This window comes from Salvelinus sp. IW2-2015, linkage group LG3 (genome assembly GCF_002910315.2).
Source record: "Salvelinus sp. IW2-2015 linkage group LG3, ASM291031v2, whole genome shotgun sequence".
Taxonomy (NCBI): Eukaryota; Metazoa; Chordata; class Actinopteri; order Salmoniformes; family Salmonidae; genus Salvelinus; species Salvelinus sp. IW2-2015.
In genome coordinates, this window is record NC_036840.1 from 10,599,690 (window position 1) to 10,624,602 (window position 24,913).

Below are 24,913 nucleotides of genomic sequence, written 5' to 3' on the forward strand. Positions count from 1 at the left end.
CTGTTCGGACATTTTTAAACGTGTATTCTTCCATATGTAGACACATCCTGTGTGTTTTAATCCAATCAACTACATGCATTGAGCTTGTCTGATGCTTTAAGCGAACCGTTTGATTAAATAATTAAGACACGCAAATGACTAGAGGGAGTCTGACCGCAATTGATTTGAGTGTGCAGTGCTTGGCTCAGACTTGACGCGCAGTGTTAAAAAAAAAAGACTGCGAGTGACTGTGTGACTAGCACCCGTTGTCTCTCTCTCCTCTCTGCTGCAGCAGCCGCCACAGAACATCTACAGTGTGTATCGTGCTGTCCGTGTTGCTGAATCTGCAACGTAATTTCAGCCATTTCTGAGTGAAAAGTTATGTTTTACCGAAATCCCTAATTTGTTTAGGGAAAAACATTCCCTATTCCCTCAACCCTTGCTCTCTTTAGTGAAACCTGTATGCATCGCATGCACGTGACCAATAGGATATCATAATCACATCAATAAGTTGGTTATAACAAACTCTGAACACTGTAACACGTGGCAAATCAAATCGAATCAAATTGTATTGGTCACGTACACGTGGTTAGCAGATGTCAGTGCGAGTGTAGCGAAATGCTTGTGCTTCTAGTTCCGACCGTGCAGCAATAGCTAACAAGTAATCTAACAATTTCACAACAACCACCTTATACACACAAGTGTAAAGGAATGAATAAGAATATGTACATATAAATATATGGATGAGCGATGGCCGTAGGCAAGATGATTACCAACAATTACGAACATAGGCAAGATGCAGTAGATGGTAACATTATATAAAGGGGCATTGTTTAAAGTGACGAGTGATACATTTATTACATACAATTTTTAATTATTAAGGTGGCTAGAGATTTGAGTCAATATGTTGGCAGCAGCCACTCAATGTTAGTGATGGCTGTTTAACAGTCTGATGGCCTTGAGATAGAAGCTGTTTTTCAGTCTCTCGGTCCCAGCTTTGATGCACCTGTACTGACCTCGCCTTCTGGATGGTAGCGGGGTGAACAGGCAGTGGCTCGGGTGGTTGTTACCCTTGATGATCTTTTTGACCTTCCTGTGACATCGGGTGCTGTAGGTGTCCTGGAGGGCAGGTAGTTTGCCCTTGGTGATGCGTTGTGCAGACCTCACTACCCTCTGGAGAGCCTTACGGTTGAGGGTGGAGCAGTTGCCGTACCAGGCGGTGATACAGCCCGACAGGATGCTCTCGATTGTCCATCTGTAAAAGTTTGTGAGTGTTTTTGGTGACAAGCCAAATTTCTTCAGCCTCCTGAGGTTGAAGATGCACTGTTGCACCTTCTTCACCACGCTGTTTGTGTGGGTGGACCATTTCAGTTTGTCTGTGATGTGTACGCCGAGGAACTTAAAACTTTTCACCGTCTCCACTACTGTCCCGTCGATGTGGATAGGGGGCTGCTCCCTCTGCTGTTTCCTGAAGTCCATGATCATCTCCTTTTGTTTTTTTGACGTTGAGTGTGAGGTTATTTTCCTGACAACACACTCCGAGGGCCCTCATCTCCTCCCTGTAGGCCTTCTCATCGTTGTTGGTAATCAAGCCTACCACTGTAGTGTCGTTTGCAAACTTGATGATTGAGTTGGAGGTGTGCATGGCCACGCAGTCATGTGTGAACAGGGAGTACAGGAGAGGCCTGAGAACGCACCCTTGTGGGGCCCCAGTGTTGAGGATCAGCGGGGTGGAGATGTTGTTTCCTACCCTCACCACCTGGGGGCGGCCCGTCAGGAAGTCCAGGACCCAGTTGCACAGGGCGGGGTCAAGACCCAGGGTCTCGAGCTTAATGACAAGTTTGGAGGGTACTATGGTGTTAAATGCTGAGCTGTAATCGATGTACAGCATTCTTACATAGGTATTCCTCTTGTCCAGATGGGATAGGGCAGTGTGCAGTGCGATTGCGATTGCGTCATCTGTGGACCTATTGGGGCGGTAAGCAAATTGGAGTGGATCTAGGGTGTCAGGTAGGGTGGAGGTGATATGATCCTTGACTATTCTCTCAAAGCACTTCATGATGACGGAAGTGAGTGCTACGGGGCGATAGTCATTCAGCTCAGTTACCTTTGCTTTCTTGGGTACAGGAACAATGGTAGCCATCTTGAAGCATGTGGGAAAAGCAGACTGGGATAGGGAGCGATTGAATATGTCCATAAACACACCAGCCAGCTGGTCTGCGCATGCTCTGAGGATGCAGCTAGGGATGCCGTCTGGGCCGGCCAGCCTTGCGAGGGTTAACACGTTTAAATGTTTTACTCACGTTGGCCGCGGTGAAGGAGAGCCCGCAGGTTTTGGTAGCGGGCCGTGTCAGTGGCACTTTATTGTCCTCAAAGACAGCAAAGAAGTTGTTTCATTTGTCTCGGAGCAAGACGTCGGTGTCCACGACGGGGCTGGTTTTGTTTTTGTAATCCGTGTGACAGCAATATGGATGCAGTGGACTGACAAATAAACTCGAAACGAGGGAATGTTTGGAATACATTTGACTAGTTGTGGAAAATACTGGAGATCAAGAAAAAGAAGGTATGGAGCAAGCGCTGCATGCATATTGTGTGTGCTAAACAGGTGCTGTTAGATTACAATATACTTTTTTTGACCGTTTGGAACTATGCTAACAACACTAACTAAATTATAAGTGTACCAGAGAGTCTGGAACCTTTTTTTGTAAACGCTTTAATTACAGCAAGACTAAAAACTGTCGCATTTATTTTATTTGTGAATGCAATTTCTGAGATGGAACGGTTTAGGCCTATTTATTGTTTACGCGAATTATTCAGTGGTCGCTTTGTTATTGTATTTTAAAACTAAAATGCTTGATTTCATTTCAAATCATGAATGACTCGTATGCTGTGTGATAACATGAACGAATAAATGATTGATTGATACAGTAGCCTATATAAGTATTGAAATATAGGTGTCACGATCGTCAATGGGAGAGAGAGAGGACCAAGGCGCAGCGTGTGGAAAATACATCTTCTCTTTATTAGAAGAAGGACAACAAAACAAAACAACAAACAGACGACCGTGAAGCTATCAAAGACTAAGTGCAAACATGCAACATAGACACAGACAATTACCTACATTAACTTAATGCCTATGGCTGCCTTAAATATGGCTCCCAATCAGAGACAATGAATGACAGCTGTCTCTGATTGAGAACCCTTCAGGCAACCATAGACATACCTAGACAACTACACTATACACTGCCCCATACACATACAACACCCCTAGACACTACAAAAACACATACATTCCCCATGTCACACCCTGACCTAACAAAAATAATAAAGAAAACTAAGATAACTAAGGCCAGGGCGTGACAATAGGCCTAAGTAAGTTATGGTATTAAGACTAAACAGAATGTGCTCTTAGGCCTACAGCTCAATGGTGGTTATACCAAGCTGCTATACTAAGCCTACTAATAATAATGACATTTATTATAATGATGATATTAATAATAATAGTAATAATAACAATAAGGAAGAGAACAAGGAAAAAGGAGGGTTATTATTATTAGAAATATACTTTTTCGGACAATTTGGAACACTAAATAAATAATAAATAATACCAGAGAGGCTGTTCTAACGAAAGAAAGTGTAAAGCTTTTTTTTACAGCATAGCAAAGATTAAAAACAGTTGTGGTTGCTAGACTATTAAACAAACACTCAAACAGGCAACAGAAGCAGGATCTGTCTTATTTATGTAGATATAAACTCAGCAAAAAAAGAAACGTCCTCTCACTGTCAACTGCATTTATTTTCAGCAAACTTAACGTGTAAATATTTGTATGAACATAACATGATTCAACAACTGAGACATAAAGTGAACAAGTTCCACAGACATGTGACTAACAGAAATTGAATAATGTGTCCCTGAACAAAGGGGGGGGGGGTCAAAATCAAAAGTTACAGTCAGTATCTGGTGTGGCCACCAGCTGCATTAAGTACTGCAGTGCATCTCCTCCTCATGGACTGCACCAMATTTGCCAGTTCTTGCTGTGAGATGTTACCCCACTCTTCCACCAAGGCACCTGCAAGTTCCCGGACACTTCTGGGGGGGGAAGGGGGGGGGTCCTCACCCTCCYATCCAACAGGTCCCAGACGTGCGCAAAGGGATTGAGATCCGGGCTCTTCGCTGGCCATGGCAGAACACTGACATTCCTGTCTTGCAGGAAATCACTCACAGAACGAGCAGTATGGCTGGTGGCATTGTCATGCTGGAGGGTCATGTCAGGATGAGCCTGCAGGAAGGGTACTACATGAGGGAGGAGGATGTCTTCCCTGTAACGCACAGCGTTGAGATTGCCTGCAGTGACAACAAGCTCAGTCCGATGATGCTGTGACACACCGCCCCAGACCATGATGGACCCTCACCTCCAAATCGATCCCGCTCCAGAGTACAGGCCTTGGTGTAATGCTCATTCCTTCGACGATAAATGCGAATCCGACCATCACCCCTGGTGAGACAAAACCGCGACTCGTCAGAGAAGAGCACTTTTTGCCAGTCCTGTCTGGTCCAGCGACGGTGGGTTTGTGCCCATAGGCGATGTTGTTGCCGGTGATGTCTGGTGAGGACCTGCCTTACAACAGGCCCACAAGCCCTCAGTCCAGCCTCTCTTAGCCTCTCTCAGCCTATTGCGGACAGTCTGAGCACTGATGGAGGGTTTGTGCACTCCTGGTGTAACTCAGGCAGTTGTTGTTGCCATCCTGTACCTGTCTCGCAGGTGTGATGATCGTATGTACCGATCCTGTGTTGTTACACGTGGTCTGCCACTGCGAGGAAGATCAGCTGTCCGTCCTGTCTCCCTGTAGCGCTGTCTTAGGCGTCTCACAGTACGGACATTGCAATTTATTTCCCTGGCCACATCTGCAGTCCTCATGCCTCCTTGCAGCACGCCTAAGGCATGTTCACGCAGATCAGCAGGGATCCTGGGCATCTTTCTTTTGGAGTTTTTCAGAGTCAGTAGAAAGGCCTCTTTAGTGTCCTAAGTTTTCATAACTGTGACCTTAATTGCCTACCGTCTGTAAGCTGTTAGTGTCTTAATGACCGTTCCACAGGTGCATTAATTGTTTATGGTTCATTGAACAAGCATGGGAAACAGTGTTTAAACTCTTTCCATTGAAGATCTGTGAAGTTATTTGGATTTTTACGAAGTATCTTTGAAAGACAGGGTCCTGGAAAAGGGACGTTTCTTTGTTTGCTGAGTTTATATGGATGATTTATAAAACAAGGCACATTTAACAGTTAGGCTATTGATTATAGACCTAATTAAGTTGGCGTTTCCTCTCTCCTCACTTTTCTTAGACAATTAAGGCCAGGGCTGATTTCTCTTCTCCCAACTCCGCTGCTGCCTCTGCCGCATTGTTCTCAACACCAATATGCTGGTTAACTTTGCTATTATGCACATAGAAACGTGGTCTAGGGAAATGCGCCAATTCAACAGCGCACTGATGTGTTTCAGAACCCCGGACAGCGACCACTACCCAACGCGGGAGAAAGCACGTTTATTATAAAATAATATAATTTTTATTTGTGTTGCACCATTGTTCTTACATAATATAACCATATACAATTGCAGTACCATATCTTAGACTGATGGACTGTGCCATCCCAACAGCCTCCACAATGGATTAGTCCACTCAGACAGGTGTCTTGTGCACCATGATATATATATTTCTACAGCTCGAGGAAAGACATTTTGGTCGACAAACAGCCTATCGACCAAACAATCGGCCAGTCGACTAAATGGGGTCATCCCTAATAGCCCGGCGCCAGTTAAAATCCCAAATGAAAGATTGGCTTTGGAATAAATGAAGATGTTATTTGCTCAGTTGAATTGATAAGCGAGAAATTGGAATTAATTCCCAGACAAAAGTGAACTGGGGAATGATGCTAAGTAGGAGAACAATATCCTCACAGAGATCCACTTTAATCAACTGTTTACTGCACTCTCTCTGACTCGATGGAGTTGAATTAATAAGTTCTATAAGATGATGTTATAATCCTTATATCAGATGCATATTGCGATAGTATCTAGTAGTCTGTTATGTTGTTGTTGTTGATATCAGATAAGACATGCATATTGCGGTAGTATCTAGTAGTCTGTTATGTTGATATCAGATAAGACATGCATATTTGATGTTAACTAAGAGGATGGGGATTCAGAATGCTTTTAAGATGTGTTGATTTTTCAGGAGGTTGCACAAGAGTTTCGGAGGTTTAGACATCGGGGTTATTTGTGGCAGTTTCCATGCAGGATGATATGGTCCAATAACACTTAAGTGTTCTGCTCTGCTGTATTTAGAAGAATCGGTAACCATGCAGTTGATAGAGGTGTATAGCAACTTGTGATACTGTATGCTTCAATACATCACCGAAGGGGAAAGGGGGATACCTAGTCAGTTGCACAACTGAATGCATTCAACCGAAACGTGTCTTCCGCGTTTAACCCTTCTGAATCAGAGAGGTGTGGGGGGGGGGGGGGGGCTGCCATAATCAACGTCCACGTCATTGACGCCCGGGGAGGAGTTGTTGTTGGGGGCTGCCTTGCTCAAGGGCAGAACGGCAGATTTCCCCACCTAACAGGCTCAGGAGTCGACCCAGCAACCTTTTGGTTACTGGCCCAACGCTCTTAACCGCCAGGCTACCTGCCACCCCGCACTTATCATGGTGTTTCTACACTGAGTGCTTCTCTTTCCATGACATAGACTGTCCAGGTGAAGGCTATGATCCCTTATTCATGTCACTTGTTAAATCCACTTCAACCAGTGTAGATGAAGGGGAGGAGACAGGTTAACACTAGAACCGCTGGGCCCCGAGGGACCCAGTTCAAGCTAAAGAGCAGTCATTCTGACTGCAACATTCTAACAGTGTAATTAATATATTTCATATATGCTATCGCAAAAATAATCATTTGGTTGTGTTTATTGAAGGCCTTGGGTGACATTAGAATATGATTAGTATTTTATTTCAACTAACACGCTAGTATTTTGATTAGTTTATGTTACTGTAGGCCATATGTAAAAATATATATACGAATAAAAATGGCTAAAATTCAAGTGTTCAATCAATATAAAAATGMATAAAATTCAAGTGTTCAATCAATATAAAAATAGCTCAAATTCAAGTGTTCAATCAATTTTATTAGTGGAGTGCCATTGTTACAACGATGAAACAGAAAGCATATGCATTGGAAGATGGTAGTAGCTTTTTTTTTATATGGACAAAATAAAAAATAACCCAACCACCAAGACACGTGGTCAAAAGACGCGCAGTCAAATGATGGAAACGTAGCCTAAGCATCATAAGTGCCAAGTGGCCTTGATACATAGTGAAACTCTGCTAAAAAAAGCTATAAAGGCCTCATAATGAATATGAGTGTAGATATGACAGCAGTCAAAAATAATCAATTATTGTCCACTCGTGTTTGTGTGCATCTTCACACGCAATGGCATTCGTTGGATTTAATTTCATGTTATCCCTTGTCCTAACAGTTGACCCAATTTAAAAACTTTCAATAGCTTGACACACTTTGACATACCTTTTGTTTGGTTGTAGTCTCCTATTTTCTCTTTGTGTCTTGTCATTCTTCCACACTGTTGTACCGCAACAGTTATGCAGCTGCCTTATTTTGGGCGGAGGGAGGGAGCTCCTGACTCACTTTGTTCACCGTGCCGGCCAGACTTGTTTTCTTTGCAAGCAACTTGTTCGCCAATTAAAGTGAAGTGAAGCAATTGTCCATGGGGGACATTGCTTCCCTTGCCAACGTAAAGGTGTAACAAGCCTCATCACCACATTCTCAGACACTCCAAAAGTGGATATATTGAAAGCCGTTCAACATGCACAACTACGCTCACTGTGTAGCCTATTCCAAGTAGGCCAGAGTATACTGATAAGACAGCTTTGATTCGGTGAACTGATATAGGTAACATAACATTTTAAGATTAGGCCTATAATTAGAATAGATCAAAATAATAGACTGGCCCACCGTGTTCTTCATTCACAATTGGTGTTTACATCATTATGCATCGTTCTCGTCCTCTTGCTCATCAACTCACCCATTCTCCCCACACACACATCGCATCACATCACATCCCATCACATGACTGAAGTAGAGTTGACGTGTCCTCTGTAGTGGAACTATTTTAAAATGCACATTTTTCTGACCCTGGCCTGTTAAGTTGTGTTTATCAGGAGCTCCGGCGCTTTGCATCGAATACCTTCCAGATTGTATCATCGATCACACTCAGTGCTGGATCAAGCTTCCCCTTTTCTGTTTCACAGCCGCTGAAAAAAAAATGAAACGGGGACAGTTCAAACTACATTACAGTAAAGCTGTGTGCGTTTCATCTGAATGATGACGAATGCAATATGGATTGATACAGCAGTTGCTGATGAATTATGTCAAACCAGTGCTGTTTGGCTCATTGAGGAGCGAGGGCACATTCATTAATTATGATTCGGCATAAAACGTTGACATAATCACAGTGTATGGAGTAGTTCCATGGAAACCCTGCATGTGAAAATCTTTTTTAGTAACATCATGTTATGCATAAAAGCAGATTAGTCATCCCGAAGAGGTAAAGTGTTGATTTCTGCAGAACAAACCCCATTACATTTCACTTGGATTTACTTGACTGAGAACACTTGTTTCCCCGCTAATTCTGTGTATTTAAAGCCATCCACCATTCCGACTGTACGGTATGTATCCGCTTCATTTCAATATCAACTCCAGCCCCTTACGCGTTCTGCTGTATTACAGCAGGCGACTATACGGCTGCACTAAAAGACAAGCAGTTGAGCCTCTCAGCCCTGTAGCCTGGTGACTGCGCGCATCCGCTCTCTACTCCACAGGCCCTGGCCTTATAAATCATTGATGCGGAAGACGGTGGAATAACTTGCATAATTAAAGGCCTTAAATTCATTAGTCTGGTTGTCGGGGGAACAATTAAAATGAGCGGTGGTGTGCTGCGTAGCGGGGCTCGCTGTGTAGAGCTTCCAACTACCAACCAAAACCAGCCATGGAGAAATATTAGCTAGCTGCTAGCCAATTAACAGGGAGAGACGAATGAAGAAAATATGAGAAAATACGAAGCAGAGGAACGTGGGAAATGATATTGGTTTGAATAATCATAGAGAGAGGATGAGAGGGAGAAAGAATAAGCAGGAATAGAGAGACGGAGAGAGTTAGAGGGTACGGAGTCAGCAAAGGTGACAGAGAATGAGGCTCCGCAACGGACAGAAGCAACACAAGGCTGTGTGTTGTTGTTGAACAGCGGAAATGTTCCATCCTGTTGCTCCCTGTGCTCCTTGTGTTAAGTTGGTGAAATGCCAGTGAGGAAGACAGAGGGGAGAGAGTGTCAAAGCGGTGGCAGGCAGGCTGGCAGCCCTGAATACTCTTGTGTGTTACTGTGTAGAATAGTAATGAAGCAGGGGTTTGACTAATTGTGGCCCTGGAGTGGCTGTGAGGCTGTGCTGTGCCATGGGCTTCATCCACATGAAAGGGAGGGCAAGGCGGACATGCCCCAAGCACTGTGGAATCTCCCCCCAAACTTAATGGGTTTCTTGTCTTTGATTATTGATCAAGCCTTGACTGTGCCATGTTAAAACATAACGTTACTGTGGAAGGATTTCAGTGTTGTTACAAGACTGCTGCCTCTGTATTCCTGTGGTTTGAACTGTGACAGGCGAATCTGTTCGAGGAATGTGTGTGCGTGCATCTATATGTGTGTGTGTGTGTGGATATTGTAGTTTGGGGGAATTAAACCCTTGCCATCTTGGGCCACAAAATGCTGTAGCTTCTCCTTTTAGCAGGCCGGTGAAATATGTACCCGTTTCTAAATTCAAGAATATAGTGACCTGAAACATTTCAGAATGACAGGATCAATGGTCTGGTTGACCAAAAGCCTTTTTCACTTCCCTGAAAACCAGAGCAATATCTAGCATGGCATCAAGGAGATATGAAAATGAAAAAATACTGACAATAGAAGCAGGGGTTTTATTCCAAGGCCACAGTCTGCAATTTTACATTTATTGGGTGTTTTCCAATATATTAGATGGAGATGACGCCGATGCTTTCTATTTATTATTTCTTCTCAAAGCATACCGTAGTCTGACTCGTGTGTGTGTGTGTGTGTGTGTGTGTGTGTGTGTGTGTGTGTGTGCGCACGCGCACGTGAGTCACATCTTACTACATGTCAAGTATTCACGATGCGTCACTTTACTTCTAAACATTTGTGTGGGCTTCTTCTGTTCCCAGGCCTGGCTGTATCTCTCCAGTTGCTGCATGGGGACATTGAACAGCTGAGGAGAGAGTACATGGTGTTGTTCACCAGAGGAGTGTCCATCACCAAGAAACTGGGCTTCTCTGACATCATCATGCCAGGTAAGAAACCACCCAAGCAGCTAACCTCTTCTTTGGTCAAAACATAGCGACGTCTGTACTGCACCGGTTTTGCAGGTAAATCTACACGCATGGCCAATGTACACCACCGGGTTCACGGAAATGGATCGTTACCACAGACGGTGAGTCACGTGGCCTGCTATATTAAGTAGGCAGACAGGCATCGAGGCATTCAGTTACTGATCGATTGAACGTTAGAATGGGCAAAACAAGTGACCTAAGCTGCTTTGAGCGTTGTATGGTCGTCGGTGCAAGGCGCGCCAAATCCAGTATCTCAGAAACGGCCGCCCTCCTGGTGTCACGCCCTGACCTTAGAGATCCTATTTGGTACGTCAGGGTCTGACTAGGGTGGGAAATCTATGTTTATATTTCTTTGTTGGCCGAGTATGGTTCCCAATCAGAGGCAGCTGTCTATCGTTGTCTCTGATTGGGGATCATACTTAGGCAGCCCTTTTTCCCACCTTCAGTTGTGGGATCTTGTCTTTTTGTGTTGCAGGTGTTGCACTCCTAGCTTTACGTTCGTTGAGTTGTTTATTGTTTTTTGGTGGAACATTTAATATGAAAGAAAATGTACGCCTACCACGCTGCACCTTGGTCTTCATTTAACGACGGACGTAACACCTGGGCTTTTCACGCACAACGGTGTCTAAGGTTTACAGAGAATGGTGCGACAAACTAAAAACAGTCAGCGGCAGTCCTGTGGGCATAAACAGCTTGTTGATGAGAGAGGTCGAAGGAGAATGGTAAGAATCGTGCAAGCTAACAGGAGGGCCACAAACCGACAAATAACGGCACAGTACAACAGTGGTGTGCAGAACGGCATCTCTGAACTTATCCTGGAAAAAGGTTAGGTCCCTTGATAACAATTGAGCAACAATTGAATGCCAGGCAAAGTGGGGTTTGTTCTGGAAGAACAGGGGGGTTCAACCCGGTACTAGATGACCTAATAAACTGTCCGGTGAGTGTGTATTGGCATGAATGACTGTACATAGTAAAGTGTACAGTAAAACTTACTTGCAAAACAAACATAAAAGAAAAAAATCCATGTGAACGTCCATTCACATAAAGAGAAACACAAAAAGAGGAACCGTTCGCTGTGTGTCCCCTAGTGTTCTGCCTAGTAACTCAACATTTATACATCTCTGTGTCAGAGAGTCTTCTCCCAGTTTCAGTGTGCCCCTGGGCTAGTGATTTTAGTCTGTGTATGCTCCTGTAGGCAGAGGATTATAGTCAGGCTGCGCTGCTCTCTCTGTCAGCCTCTCCAAGGCTCTGTCTGTCTGTCTGTGTGGTTGTGTGTGTGTGTGTGTGTGTGTGTGTGTGTGTGTGTGTGTGTGTGTGTGTGTGGGTGTGTGTGTGTGTGTGTGTGTGTGTGTGTGTGTGTGTGTGTGTGTGTGTGTGTGTGTGTGTGTGTGTGTGTGTGTGTGTGTGTGTGTGTGTGTGTGGGAGAAGCCGAGAGCGAGAGGCGATCTCTCTGGGTTGAGTTGAACCCTAGAAGCCATTAGATAGAGATGTGGAGAGCTATTTTTGCACACACACACACACACACACACACACACACACACACACAGGGGCTGGAAGAAGACGACTTCCTCTCGTTTCTATTCTGTGGCTAACTATTCTCTGAAGTGGATACGGACCTGTCTTCTCTCGTGCAGATGTTGCCTTGCTACATTGTGCTACTTCTCCAATGACCCTATTTATAAAACGTGTACCACTACTTCTCGGCTATTTCCGTCCCAAGACTGCCCTTCAAAGGCCGCCTTGAGCGTATACATGTGTCCTTTCCTGTAATTATTCTCTAGGCGGTGAAGTTAGACAGACCTCCTCAGGAGGCTGTTTTCATACGAGGCAGCTACGAGCTACTCTTGAATGTCTGTGTGTGTGTGTGTGTGTGTGTACACATATCTCAGTACAGGTTGAACACTTCACTGGCTCAGGTAGTTCAGTTGTGTACAGCAACAAAATACTAACACATCCCACCAGCTCAGAATGTAAGTGGGGGGGGGGGTGTAATTCTCCTTATCTCACAAAGTAAGCGAAGAGCGTCTGGTTTAACTGTCACACCTTGTGGCCCGGGGTACCGGGTGATGAGGTAATAGAATAGCACAGGAATGTGTTATCACTAGATGACTGTGTGTGTAGCATCCATGTCACCCGTCTGAGTCATACTGCAGGAAGCACCTGCCGTCTTGAAAGCCATAGTCGCTTAGCCGTGCTGTGACCATACATCCATTCTACTTCCAGAGCCCCACACACACCTGAAAGTGCAGGCGCAAGTGAAAACCAAGCACATTGATTTATTTGTAATATTTGACATGTTATTGTCAGCTATATGAAGTATGCAGTGAGGGTGCCGCTATACACCTTTTGCCAGCCTTTGGGATGTTGATGTGCCCTGTGCCAACCCTGTCACTTCCGTGTCTGTCACTGGGGTGAAGAGGTCACCCTAGCCTTGCTGACAGTGTGATGTGTAGATGCCTTCTCTTTGCTGATAAACAGACTTTTCTCCTTAACTTATTTAACTCTAACATGTATGTGTATGTCATAAATGTAAATGACCACTGAACAGCAGGGAAAAAATTGCAGGTTGGGTTTACGTGCAATTATACTAACATCCATGTACTTAATCCCTGAGTCACGAGGAGGATTATTTAAGATACTGTTTGAAGAGGTATGGTCTCAGATGTATTCGGAAGATGGGCAGGGTCTGGGCTGAGGGGGAGCTGCCATCCCGTGGGGTGGGAGGTCCAAGAGACCTGAGGTGGCAGACCGGAGTGTACTGCTTTGATGTCTGCAGAGAATGACAAGATGTTGTCCAGAGTCACGCCAAGGTTCTTTGCACGCTGGGAGGACGACGCTCTGGAGTTGTCAACCGTGATAGAGAGGTCTTTGAGCGGGCAGGCCTTCCCCGGGAGGAAGAGCAGCTCCGTCTTGTTGAGGTTGAGCTTGATATGACGGAGCCGAGTGACTTGTTGTATAGAGAAAAGAGGGCCGAGCCCTGGGGTACACCAGTAGTGAGAGTACAGAATGCAGACACAGATCCTCTCCACGTCACCTGGTAGGAGCGGCCTGCCAGGTAGGATGCAATCCAAGAGTGTGCAGTGCCTGAAGCGCCCAGCCCTCAGAGGGTGGAGAGGAGGATCTCACGGTGTCAAAGGCAGTGGATAGATCTAGGAGGATGAGAGAGAGTCAGCTTTGGCAGTGTGGAGAGCCTCCGTGACACAGAGAAGAGCAGTCTCGGCTGAGTGACCCGTCTTGAGGCATGACTGTTTAGGATCAAGAAGATAGTTTTGAGCGCGAACTACAAAGTTGATCAGAGACTGCACGCTCAAGTGTTTTGGAAAGAAAACAAAAAAAGGGATACAGGTCTATAGTTTTTGACGTCAGATGAGTTGAGTGTTTGAGGGGAGCAACTCGGGCCATTTTGAAGTCAGAGGGGACGCAGCCAGTGGTCAGGGATGAGTTGATGAGGAATGGAAGAATGTTTCAAGAGTTGGTTTGGAGAAGGGAGGAGGGGTTGAGTGGGCTGGTTGTCGGGTGGCCAGACCTCACTAGTCGCAGGATATCATCTGGAGAGAAAGAGTTCAAGGCATATGGTAGTTGTGTGAGTGAGACAGGTAGACTTTATAGGCTGAGTGAATGAGTAGGGGATCTAGTCAACCTTTAGTCTGCAGAGAGGGAGGAGGATTATTTTTTGATTTAACTAGGCAAGTCAGTTAAGAACAAATTCTTATTTCCAATGACAGCCTAGGAACAGTGGGTTAACTGCCTTGTTCCGGGGCAGAATGACAGATTTTTACCTTGTCAGCTCAGGGATTTGATCTAGCAACCTTTCGGTTACTGGCTCAACGCTCTAACCACTAGGCTACCTGCCGATTAAGGAGAGAGGAGAAGGTGGAAAGGAGTTTCCTAGAGTTAGAGGCAGAATCTTGACATTTTAAAGTGGCTTTAGCCACGTACAGAGGAATACATAGGAAGAGAAGGTAGATAGGAGTGAAAGGATGATAGGTCCTCTGGAAGTTTAGTTTTCTTAATTTTTTGCTCAGCTGCCCACAGCCCTGTTCTGTAAGCTCGCAATGAGTCACTCAGCCACAGAGAAGGAGGGGAGGCCCGACACGGCCTGGAGAAAAGGGGACAGGAGGGGACACACACAAAAGGGGACACACACAAGGGAGGAGATTAGGGTCAAAGAGGCATAATCAGGAGACAGGAGGGAGAAGGATTTAGCAGATGGGAGAGAGAACATAGGATAGAAGACGAGAGGAGAGAGAAGTGAGAGAGCGAGCGAAGATTGTGACGGAGTATGAGCATCTGGGTAGGGGCTGAGCGGTTAGGGTTAGAGGAAAGGGATACGGAAAAGGAAGCAAAGTAGTGATCAGAGACCTGGAGAGGGGTTGCAGTGAGATTAGTACGCAAACAGCCTCTAGTAAAGATGAGGTCAAGCATATTGCCTGCCTTGTGAGTTGGAGGGGATTGAGAAAGGGTGAGGTGAAAAGAGGCAAGGATGGGAAAGAAATGAATCGATGGCAGACGTTGGGAGGTTGAAGTTGCCAAGTACGAAGAGCGGTGAGCCATCATCAGGAAATGAGCTCATCTGGATGTCAATCTCATTGAGGGGTGGGGAGCGTCTGTAAAGTCTACAGGGAGAGGTCCCGAACAGGTATAGAAAACGCACACATAGTTGACAAAGCTACAAAAGAGTACCAAGTTGATTCGTCAGGTAAACAACTAGGTAAGATACTCAAGTGAGAGAGTGGTGTGGAGCCTTCCTCGAACAACTCGGGAGAAGCGTCTTTGTTTCGTCGACGGTAAGCCGCTGCTAAGAAGCCAGGGGAGACTGAAGAATTAACAATACTTGCTAATTGTCTAGCAGAGGTGGAGAATACACCTCCCTGTACTAATTGCTGATTGGCTAGGAGAGGTGATTGCCCTGGCATTGCTCTGCCCCTTGATCCTGGTTGATGTGTCAACAACTATCTGCAAATGATGAGCAGTCAGCAGTTCACACACCAAGTAGACCACTGGGAAGACGGGCCCCACTTAAAGTAGATGGCCCTAGCTAGCATAAAAACAGTACAAGACCACATCAGACAAAGACCAAAAAAAAGTATACTTCTCACTCCTGGAAATATCAGGAATCCTCTAGCTATAGAACGAAGCAAATGACTCCTGTTTTTATACATTCAAATATAATCAGTCAAAGACGAGATGAGTATGCCTGTTATTTCCACCGATAAAAAGAACGGAACGTCGGTTAGGTTTACCGGTACACAGAGTGTTCTTTCCTTCTTGTTGTTTGACCCACTCTGTTCGCCCTCCTGCAGGAGAGATGAGGAATGACCTTTACGTGACGCTGGAGAAAGGAGAGTTTGAGAAAGGAGGGAAGAGCGTTGCCAGGAACGTGGAGATCACGGTCTATGTGCTGGACATCGAAGGCCAGGTCATGAAGGTAAGATGATACATCCCTTAATTACTACATTCATTACTTTTAGCAAATTTCGTTTTTCATATCACAGCCATGATTGTGCTTTCAATTCTCGTAGCTCTACTGTAGTAACCTGGTTCAATCAGACTGAACGAGGCTGTTGTCTAATGTTGAAGGCCTATATGGGCACGTCTGGTTGTGTGATTTATGTATCTGCCTCAGCCAGCTGTGAGATGAGGATGAGTGTTGGTCATTGGTGGGGTACTCGTTTTCTCTGTAAAACACTGTGGTTTCCTGATCAGACAGGATGCTGCTGCCATACACAGAAAATAGATTTGATTCTGCTGCTGGTAGAGCTCTCCTCTGCATGCAACCCTGTCACTCACTCCGCCAGAGCGAGAGGCAGAGAGTGCTGTGCGTCACAGGTCCAGTAAACCGTGTGTGTGTGTGTCCTGCAATCTCCCTCCTCCTCTCGCCATCTCTTGCTTTCATCTCCACTGCCTATTAACACCCCTCTCTCCCCACTCTCTCCTCTCCCCTCTGCCCTCTCGTATCTACCCCTCCTCTCTTACCTCTCCCCTCTCTCTCCATCTCTCCTCTCTCTCCTCACTCCCTCTTTTCTCTCCCCTCTCTTTTTCCTCCCCTCTTTTTTTCCTCCCCTCTTTCTCTCCCCCCTCTACCGTCCTTCCTCTCTCCTGTTCTCTCTCTCCTCCAGAGTTATGTAGCGGCTGGTTCAGGGGAGCCAGGTGGGGATGTGTACCACTCCTTTGTGCTCTACCACAACAACAGTCCCCGCTGGGCTGAGCAGATCAAACTACCCATCCCTGTGGACATGTTCAGGGGCGCGCACGTCCGCTTTGAGTTCAGACACTGCTCCAGTAAGACACTACTCCACCACTACTCTGGGATAATGTATTGTGTGTGTGTGGGGGGTAAGAGCGATGCGTGTGTGTGTGTGTGTGTGTGCGTTTTTCTGTTTCTTTGTCTGTATCTCTGCGTGTGTTTCTGTGCGTGTATCTGCCTGTGTGCGTGTGTGTGCGGACTCCAATATTACTATATACATGTTCTGTATTATGAGACTAATAACAAGCCAGTCATGACTCCTCTTATGTGTGATTTGGGGATAGCAGACTCTCTCACACTAAGTGTTGATGTGCTCTGTGGCTCTGTCGAGGTTGGAGGCCTATACAGTTGATATTGGGTTATTACTACTGACATTGGGAATGTAGCCAGAGGGGACTCGATCGCTCTAAAGGAACTTTTAATTTGGGCAGCACAGTCAGTGGTATTATGGTTGTGGTGTGTTTGCTGTTTACTAGGTGCTCTTTCAGCCCACTATCGAGGCTAGCCTGCCAAGAGAACAGATGACATACGCAACGGAAGCACAAGTCCCCAAAAACATTACAACACACAACAACTTTACCCACACCGCCGCCACCTACCGTATCTCACACACACGTCTAATGTTAATATCTTACATTTGTTGGCGGCTCCGGTGATTGCCGTTTTCGAGGTTCTACTTTGTTTCTATGGTAACAGCTGTCTGTTGAGACTGTGGGGCCATTTTTCCCAACAATTTTTCAGTGAGAACCGCTATTTGCTCCTTGATTTGTCGCTAGAAGATGCTAGATGATGTTTTGCCGTTGCCGCGACGATGTCACAGCACCAATTTACCTTGCAGCGGCACAGCTACAGTCCCTGGTGTAGTGTTTGCGCCCCCTCTCCCACCTGTGCTTCTCTGCCTGTGTGGAGGAGTCTGAAAACTCGATAAAATATAGCGCTAAATTAGCAACACTGTGTGGGGCAGAAGCCGTAAGGTCAGACGTCACAGTTGGGTCAGAGGTCAGGGGAGAGATTTAAAGAGATCTGTGGGCGTATTTAGATTGAAGAGAGTTGCAGCAGAGGCACCACGATGTGATTTCAATTGACATAATATGTACGTCAACTTTTCAATTGACATTAGCATCGGACAGTCATGATATTGTAAGCTGATGAAGTATGCAGGGACGGTGCGACTGCACAGTACAGTGTGACTCAGCTATTCGCCTTTTGCTAGCCTTTGGGCCGTTGTTGTTGCCCAGAGAGAGTTCGGGGGCTTGGCAACAGACAGTCTTGCGCTGCAGCTTAAATTTGCAAAAAGGGCCTGTGTCTCAGAATCTCCTCAGAACCCTCTTCCAGGCCTGTAGTTGAGCGCGTCTCAGTATGTCACCGTCTCCCACAACACTGAGGAACAATTCTCATGTGATGTCCACTCCCTGCTCTGACACTCGTAGGTGTTGTTTTTAAACCCGCTACCTTAATAAAGGCACCCTTTTCCCTCGTCCTCCAACGCGCGGCACATAGTGAAAGAGCTTTCGGGTTGAATGGATGCATAACACAGGAGACTGCTGAGGGGACGATGGCTCAAAATAATGTCTGGAATGGAGTGGTATCCTCCCCAATTAATGTGCCACCAGCCACATGTGATGCGTACGTCTTGCACTCGATAGCGTAGCTGTCTGATCGTAGAGTAGCAGAGAGTATCAGCGACAGTGTGTTTCCAGGATAGTGACGTTGGATGTGTGCGGTGTTCCACAGCCAAAGACAAAGGGGAGAAGAAGCTGTTTGGCTACTCCTTCGTTCATCTGATGCAGGAGGACGGACGGACACTGCCGGACGGCACCCACGAGCTCATCATTCATAAGGTACTGGAGTCCTACTGTACACATACACACACACGCACGCACACACACGCACGCACGCACATACAATCATTTCTCACCTGTCCACCATGATAGTCGTCACTTAGGTAGGCATTTCACATTAGTGGCAGATGAGTCAATCCGTACTGTTTCATGTAAAGCTCTTTGAGACCTTGAGAGAAAGAAAGCGCTGTAATAACGTAGTCCCATTACCGTGATTGATTGTGGCTGCTTGGCTCCGGAGCGGTGGCTAGGTGAGTCAGATGCTTCAGCAATGAGTAGGCTAGCAGGATGATGAGTAATATCTGTTTATGTAATGTCCACTAACCATGAGACATGGGCAGAGCTGTGTGTGTGTGTGTGTGTGTGTGTGTGTGTGTGTGTGTGTGTGTGTGTGTGTGTGTGGTGGGTGTGTGTGTGTGTGTGTGTGTGTGTGTGTGTGTGTGTGTGTGTGTGTGTGTGTGTGTGTGTGTGTGTGTGGGGCAGTCTATGGCTGTGGGTGTTTTCTGTCCTTACACATGCCCAAATATACACACACACACATCACATGCGCACACTGCTATCTCCCGTTGATACTTTTCCAGCTTATACTCTGTCATAAACAGGCGCTTGCCATCCCAGCTTGTTTTCATTACTACCCCAGTAAGCTCTCCACTTAACCCATGGCCTGTCCAAAGCAAACAGCATTTAAACCAACCCTCAGGCATAGCCAATTAAACACAGCTCTGCGTTATGGGGCCTGTTGCCTGTTTTGGGGTGTAGCTCTGGGTAATTGTAGGTTGAGATCGACAGGGCTAGGGAGCATAAGCTGCAGAGACAGAGATGACAGAGCACACAATAGTTCGCTGCAGGCTAGCAAGGAGCTGTTCTGCGAGACTAGTTAGCACTGAGGCTGTGGGTTAAGGGAGCGACAGGAATGGGTACAGAGCACTGTAGGTGGTCTGTTAGTGTTATAAAAAGAAAGGCATGGTAAGAGAGGTTGTGCACAGGTTGTGGATAGAATGAGACACAGGCAGGTGTAAAGAGGTTTTGGCCTGAAAGAGAGACAGTATAATCCAAGGGACTGTAGAGAGACAGACAGGTTATAGGTTGTCTAGACCAGTGGTTCCCAAACTTTTTATAGTCCCGTACCCCTTCAATTATTCAACCTCCAGCTGCGTACCCCCTCTAGGTTAGGGTCATCGCACGCTCAAATGTTGTTTTTTGCCATCATTGTAAGCCTGCCACACACACACTATACGATATATTTATTAAACATAAGAATGAGTGTGAGTTTTTGTCACAACCCGGCTCGTGGGAAGTGACAAAGAGCTCTTATAGGACCAGGGCACAAATAATAATATAATAATAATCAATAAGTTTGCTCTTTATTTAACCTTTCTAGCCCCGGCGTTCCGCTAGCGGAACTCCTCCCACATTCCACTGAAAAGGCAGAGGGCGAAATTCAAATATTTCAAAAAAATATTTTTTCACTTTCACACATTAACTAGTCCAATACACCAAATGAAAGATACAGATCTTGTGAATCCAGCCATTATTTCCGATTTTTTAAATGTTTTACAGGGAAGACGAAATATGTATTTCTATTAGCTAACCACCATAGCAAAACTTTTTTTTTCTCCACCATTTTTTTTCTGCATAGGTAGCCATCACTAATTCGACCAAATAAAGATAGAAATAGCCACTAACCAAGAAAAAACTTAATCAGATGACAGTCTGATAACATATTTATTTTATAGCATATGTTTTTTTAGAAAAATGTGCATATTTCAGGTATAAATCACAGTTCTACATTGCAGCTGCAATCTGAAATAGTGCCGAAGCTGCCAGAATATTACAGAGACCAACGTCAAATACCTAATTACTCATCTTAAAACATTTCTGAAAAATACACAGCGTACAGCAAATGAAAGCCCAACATCTTGTGAATCCAGCCAATATGTCAGATTTTTTAAGTGTTTTACAGCGAAAACACAATATAGCATTATATTTGCTTAGCACAATAGCCAGAAACACAAGCAATTTACCAGCAGCACAGGTTAGCGATCGTAACAATACAGCAAAAGATATATAATTTTTGACTAACCTTGATATACTTCATCAGATGACAGTCCTGTAACATCATATTACACAATGCATATAGGTTTTGTTCGAAAATGTGCATATTTAGCAGCACAAATCGTGGTTATACAATGTCAACAGTAGCAACAGGTCATGCATTCTGGCCGGCGCCATCTTGGAAAGGCACCTAATCTAATCAATAAATAATCGTAAACTTGACTAAAAAATACAGGTTGGACAGCAAATGAAAGATGCATTAGTTATTGCAAAACGTCCACCTATAGACTATCCCTTTTTGTTCAGACAGGTTAGACTACAGACTGCATCTGAAGCCAGGCAAAGGTTTTTTTGTTTTTAATCTCTCTATTTCTCCTGTGTGAGGGGAATGACCTACTAGCAGTGGAGTCTTCTTAATGAGGTGGTGAGCAGGACTAGGAAAGGGCAGCAGAGAGCAAAGCCCAGAAACCACAAGGAGGGATAGGCTACTTGATTGCATAATGGTTCTCCCACTGTGTCGACTCCTCTGTGATCTCCCTCCCTCCCTGTCTGTCTGCTTCTGTCTGTCTGTCTGTCTGTCTGCTGGCTGTCGTCTGTCTGTCTGTCTGTCTGTCTGTCTGTCTGTCTAACTAAAGATGAAAATGATCAATCCGACCGCATTATCTACCAAGAGAATTCTCTTCGATTCTAATCACAGCCGTGTATACCCCCCCCCCTCCCCCAAGCAGACACCTCGACGGCCCTGAAAGAACTTCATTTGACTCTATGTAAACTGGAAACCCATATCCTGAGGTTGCATTTATTGTAGCTGGGGATTTTAACAAGGCTAATCTGAAAACAAGGCTTCTAAATTTTATCAGCATATCGAATCAGCGACCCGGGCTGGCAGCACTCTGGATCATTGCTACTCTAATTTCCGCGACGCATACAAAGCCCTCCCTCGCCCTCCTTTCGGCAACTCTGACCACGACTCCATTTTGTTGCTCCCAGCCTATTGACAGAAACTAAAACAGGAAAGGCCCGTGCTCAGGTCTGTTCAACGCTGTCCGACCAATCTGATTCCACGCTTCAAGATTGCTTCGATCACGTGGACTGGGATATGTTTCCCGGATAGCATCGGACAATAACATTGATATATACGCTGATTCGGTGAGCGAGTTATTAGCAAGTGCATCGGTGATGTGTACCCACGGTGACTATTAATCCCTCCCCAACCAGAAACCGTAGATTGATGGCAGCATTCTTGCTAAACTGAAAGCGGGAACCACTGCCTTAATCATGGCAAGGCGACCGGAAACATGCCCGAATACAAACAGTGTAGCTATTCCCTCCGCAAGGCAATCAAGCAAGCTAAGCGTAAGAATAGAGACAAAGTAGAGTCGCAATTCAACAGCTCAGACACGAGACGTATTGTGCAGGTCTACAGTCAATCACGGACTACAAATAAAACCAGCTCGGCGTGGACACCGATGTCTTGCTCCAAGACAAACTAAACAACGTCTTGCTCGCTTTGAGGACAATACAGTGCCACTGACACTGCCCGCTACCAAAACCTGCAGCTCATCATCGCAGCCAACATGAGTAAAACATTTAAACGTGTTAACCCTCGGAAGGCTGCCGTCCCAGACGGCATCCCTAGCCGCGTTCTCAGAACATGCGCAGACCAGCTGGCTGGTGTCTTTACGGACATATTCAATCAATCCCTATCCCAGTCTGCTGTTCCCACATGCTTCAAGAGGGCCACCATTGTTCCTGTTCCAAGAAAGCAAAGTAACTGAGCTAAACGACTATCGCCCCGTAGCACTCACTCCATCATCATGAAGTGCTTTGAAAGACTAGTCAAGGATCATATCACCTCCACACTACCTGACACTGTAGACCCACTCCAATTTGCTTACCGCCCAATAGGTCCACAGACGTCGCAATCGCAACCACACTGCCCTAACCCATCATGACAAGAGCAATACCTATGTAAGAATGCTGTCATCGATTACAGCTCAGCATTTAACACCATAGTACCCTCCAAACTCATCATTAAGCTCGAGACCCTGGGTTTCGACCCCGCCCAGTGCAACTGGGTCCTGAACTTTCTGACGAGCCGCTGCCAGATCCTCAACACTGGGCCCCACAAGGGTGTGTCTCAGCCCTGTCCTGTACTCCTTGTTCACCCATGACTGTGTGGCCATGCACGCCTCCAACTCAATCATCAAGTTTGCAGACGACACTACAGTGGTAGGCTTGATTACCAACAACGACGAGACGGCCCTACAGGGAGGAGGTGGGCCCACGGAATTGTGTCAGGAAAATAACCTCACACTCAATGTCAACAAAACAAAGGAGATGATTGTGGACTTCAGGAAACAGCAGAGGGAGCAGCCCCCTATCCACATCGACGGGACAGTAGTGGAGAAGGTGGAAAGTTTTAAGTTCCTTGCGTACACATCACGGACAAACTGAAATGTCCACCCACACAGACAGCGTGGTGAAGAAGGTGCAACAGTGCCTCTTCAACCTCAGGAGGCTGAAAAATTTGGCTTGTCACCAAAAACACTCACAAACTTTTACAGATGCACAACCGAGAGCATCCTGTCAGGCTGTATCACCGCCTGGTACGGCAACTGCTCCGCCCACAACCGTAAGGCTCTCCAGAGGTAGTGAAGTCTGCACAACGCATCACCAGGGGCAAACTACCTGCCCTCCAGGACACCCTACACCACCCGATGTCACAGGAAGGCAAAAAGATCATCAAGGACAACAACCACCCGAGCCACTGCCTGTTCACCCCGCTATCATCCAGAAGGCGAGGTCAATACAGGTGCATCAAAGGTAGGACGAGAGACTAAAAAACAGCTTCTTCCTCAAGCCATCAGACTGTTAAACAGCCATCACTAACATTGAGTGGCTTCTGCCAACATACAGACTCAATCTCTAGCCACTATTATAACTAACATTTGATGTTATAAATGTATCACTAGTCACTTAACAATGCCACTTATATAATGTTTACATACCCTACATTACTCATCTCATATGTATATACTGTACTCTATACCATCTACTACATCTTGCCTATGCCGCACGGCCATCGCTCATCCATATATATATATGTACATATTTTTATTCATTCCTTTACACTTGTGTGTATAAGGTAGTTGTTGTGAAATTGTTAGATTACTTGTTAGATATTACTGCACGGTCGGAACTAGAAGCACAAGCATTTCGCTACACTCGAATTAACATCTGCTCACCATGTGTATGTGACCAATAAAATTTGATTTGATTTTGATTTATTTGAGTGGATTCTCAGCCCTCACTAGCATGAAAACGAAATACAGGCACAGACTGTGTATGGAAAATGATTTAAGACTCTCTCAACTACCCCCAACATTGCAGAGTTATGCGCATCCTTTCAAGCACACCCTTCTCATTAACCTGTTGAGTTATTCACAATTTTCAATGAACAAATAAGGTTTATATGTAAGATGGTTAACCTTATGAGGACAGGGTGGTGCTTTTCACTTTGGGGAAAATCGTACCCAATTTAAACGGCCTCGTACAATATGATATTATTATTACTATTGGATAGAAAACAATCTCTAGTTTCAAAACCGTTTGAATTATGTCTGTGGGTGAAACACAACTCATTCTGGAGCGAAATTCATGACAGGAACTACGAAGGTCTGAAAACGAGGCTCTGTCTCAGATCAGTTTAAAGCTCTGTATGTATCCTATGGGTCGACATGAACTGCACCCGCCTTCCCTGGATGTCAGTAACCAATGAGAATTGAATGGAGTTTCTACATAGAATCTCCGACCTTATAAAAGGCCAAGGAACGAAGGAGCTCTCTTTTCGACGTTCGTCATTCGCAAAGCAAGACCTCAGGATGGCATTTTGAAACGCTCAGTTATCGCCTTAGATATATCCGTCTGTAAGTTAATTCGATATAGGTGTTAAAACATCATAACGAAGTTATTTTAAACCGAGTTATATCAGTTTATGCGAGTATTATCTATTTTCGGAATTTCCTTAGTATTGCGTTTTGAGGATTTGGCATGTTGTGGCCACATAGCTATTGTTAGCTGCTAATTCCAAAGTTGAAGACGACGTTTTACAACCGAGCAACGATTCTTTTGGACAAAGGACAACTTGCCCAAGATTCTGATGGAAGCTCGTCCAAAAGTAAGAGCTTATTATGATGTTATTCCGTATTTATGTGGAAAAATGTAAATGGATTTGTCCGCCATTATTGCGGCACTAGTCTGGCTGTAACGCACACTGTATGTCTAGTAACGTTAATTTTAAAAATCTAACTCAGCGGTTGCATTAA

The 24,913-nt window shown here is 45.3% G+C and overlaps 1 protein-coding gene across 1 annotated transcript in view; it reads left to right on the forward strand.

The window, feature by feature from the left end:
• Positions 1 to 24,913, forward strand: part of LOC111956092 (dedicator of cytokinesis protein 4-like) — a 115,011-nt gene that overhangs the window by 27,569 nt on the left and 62,529 nt on the right. The window contains 4 exon segments of the mRNA XM_070436553.1: positions 10,278 to 10,403; positions 15,746 to 15,870; positions 16,562 to 16,724; positions 18,424 to 18,530. Coding sequence (XP_070292654.1) covers positions 10,278 to 10,403; positions 15,746 to 15,870; positions 16,562 to 16,724; positions 18,424 to 18,530 — 521 coding nt within the window.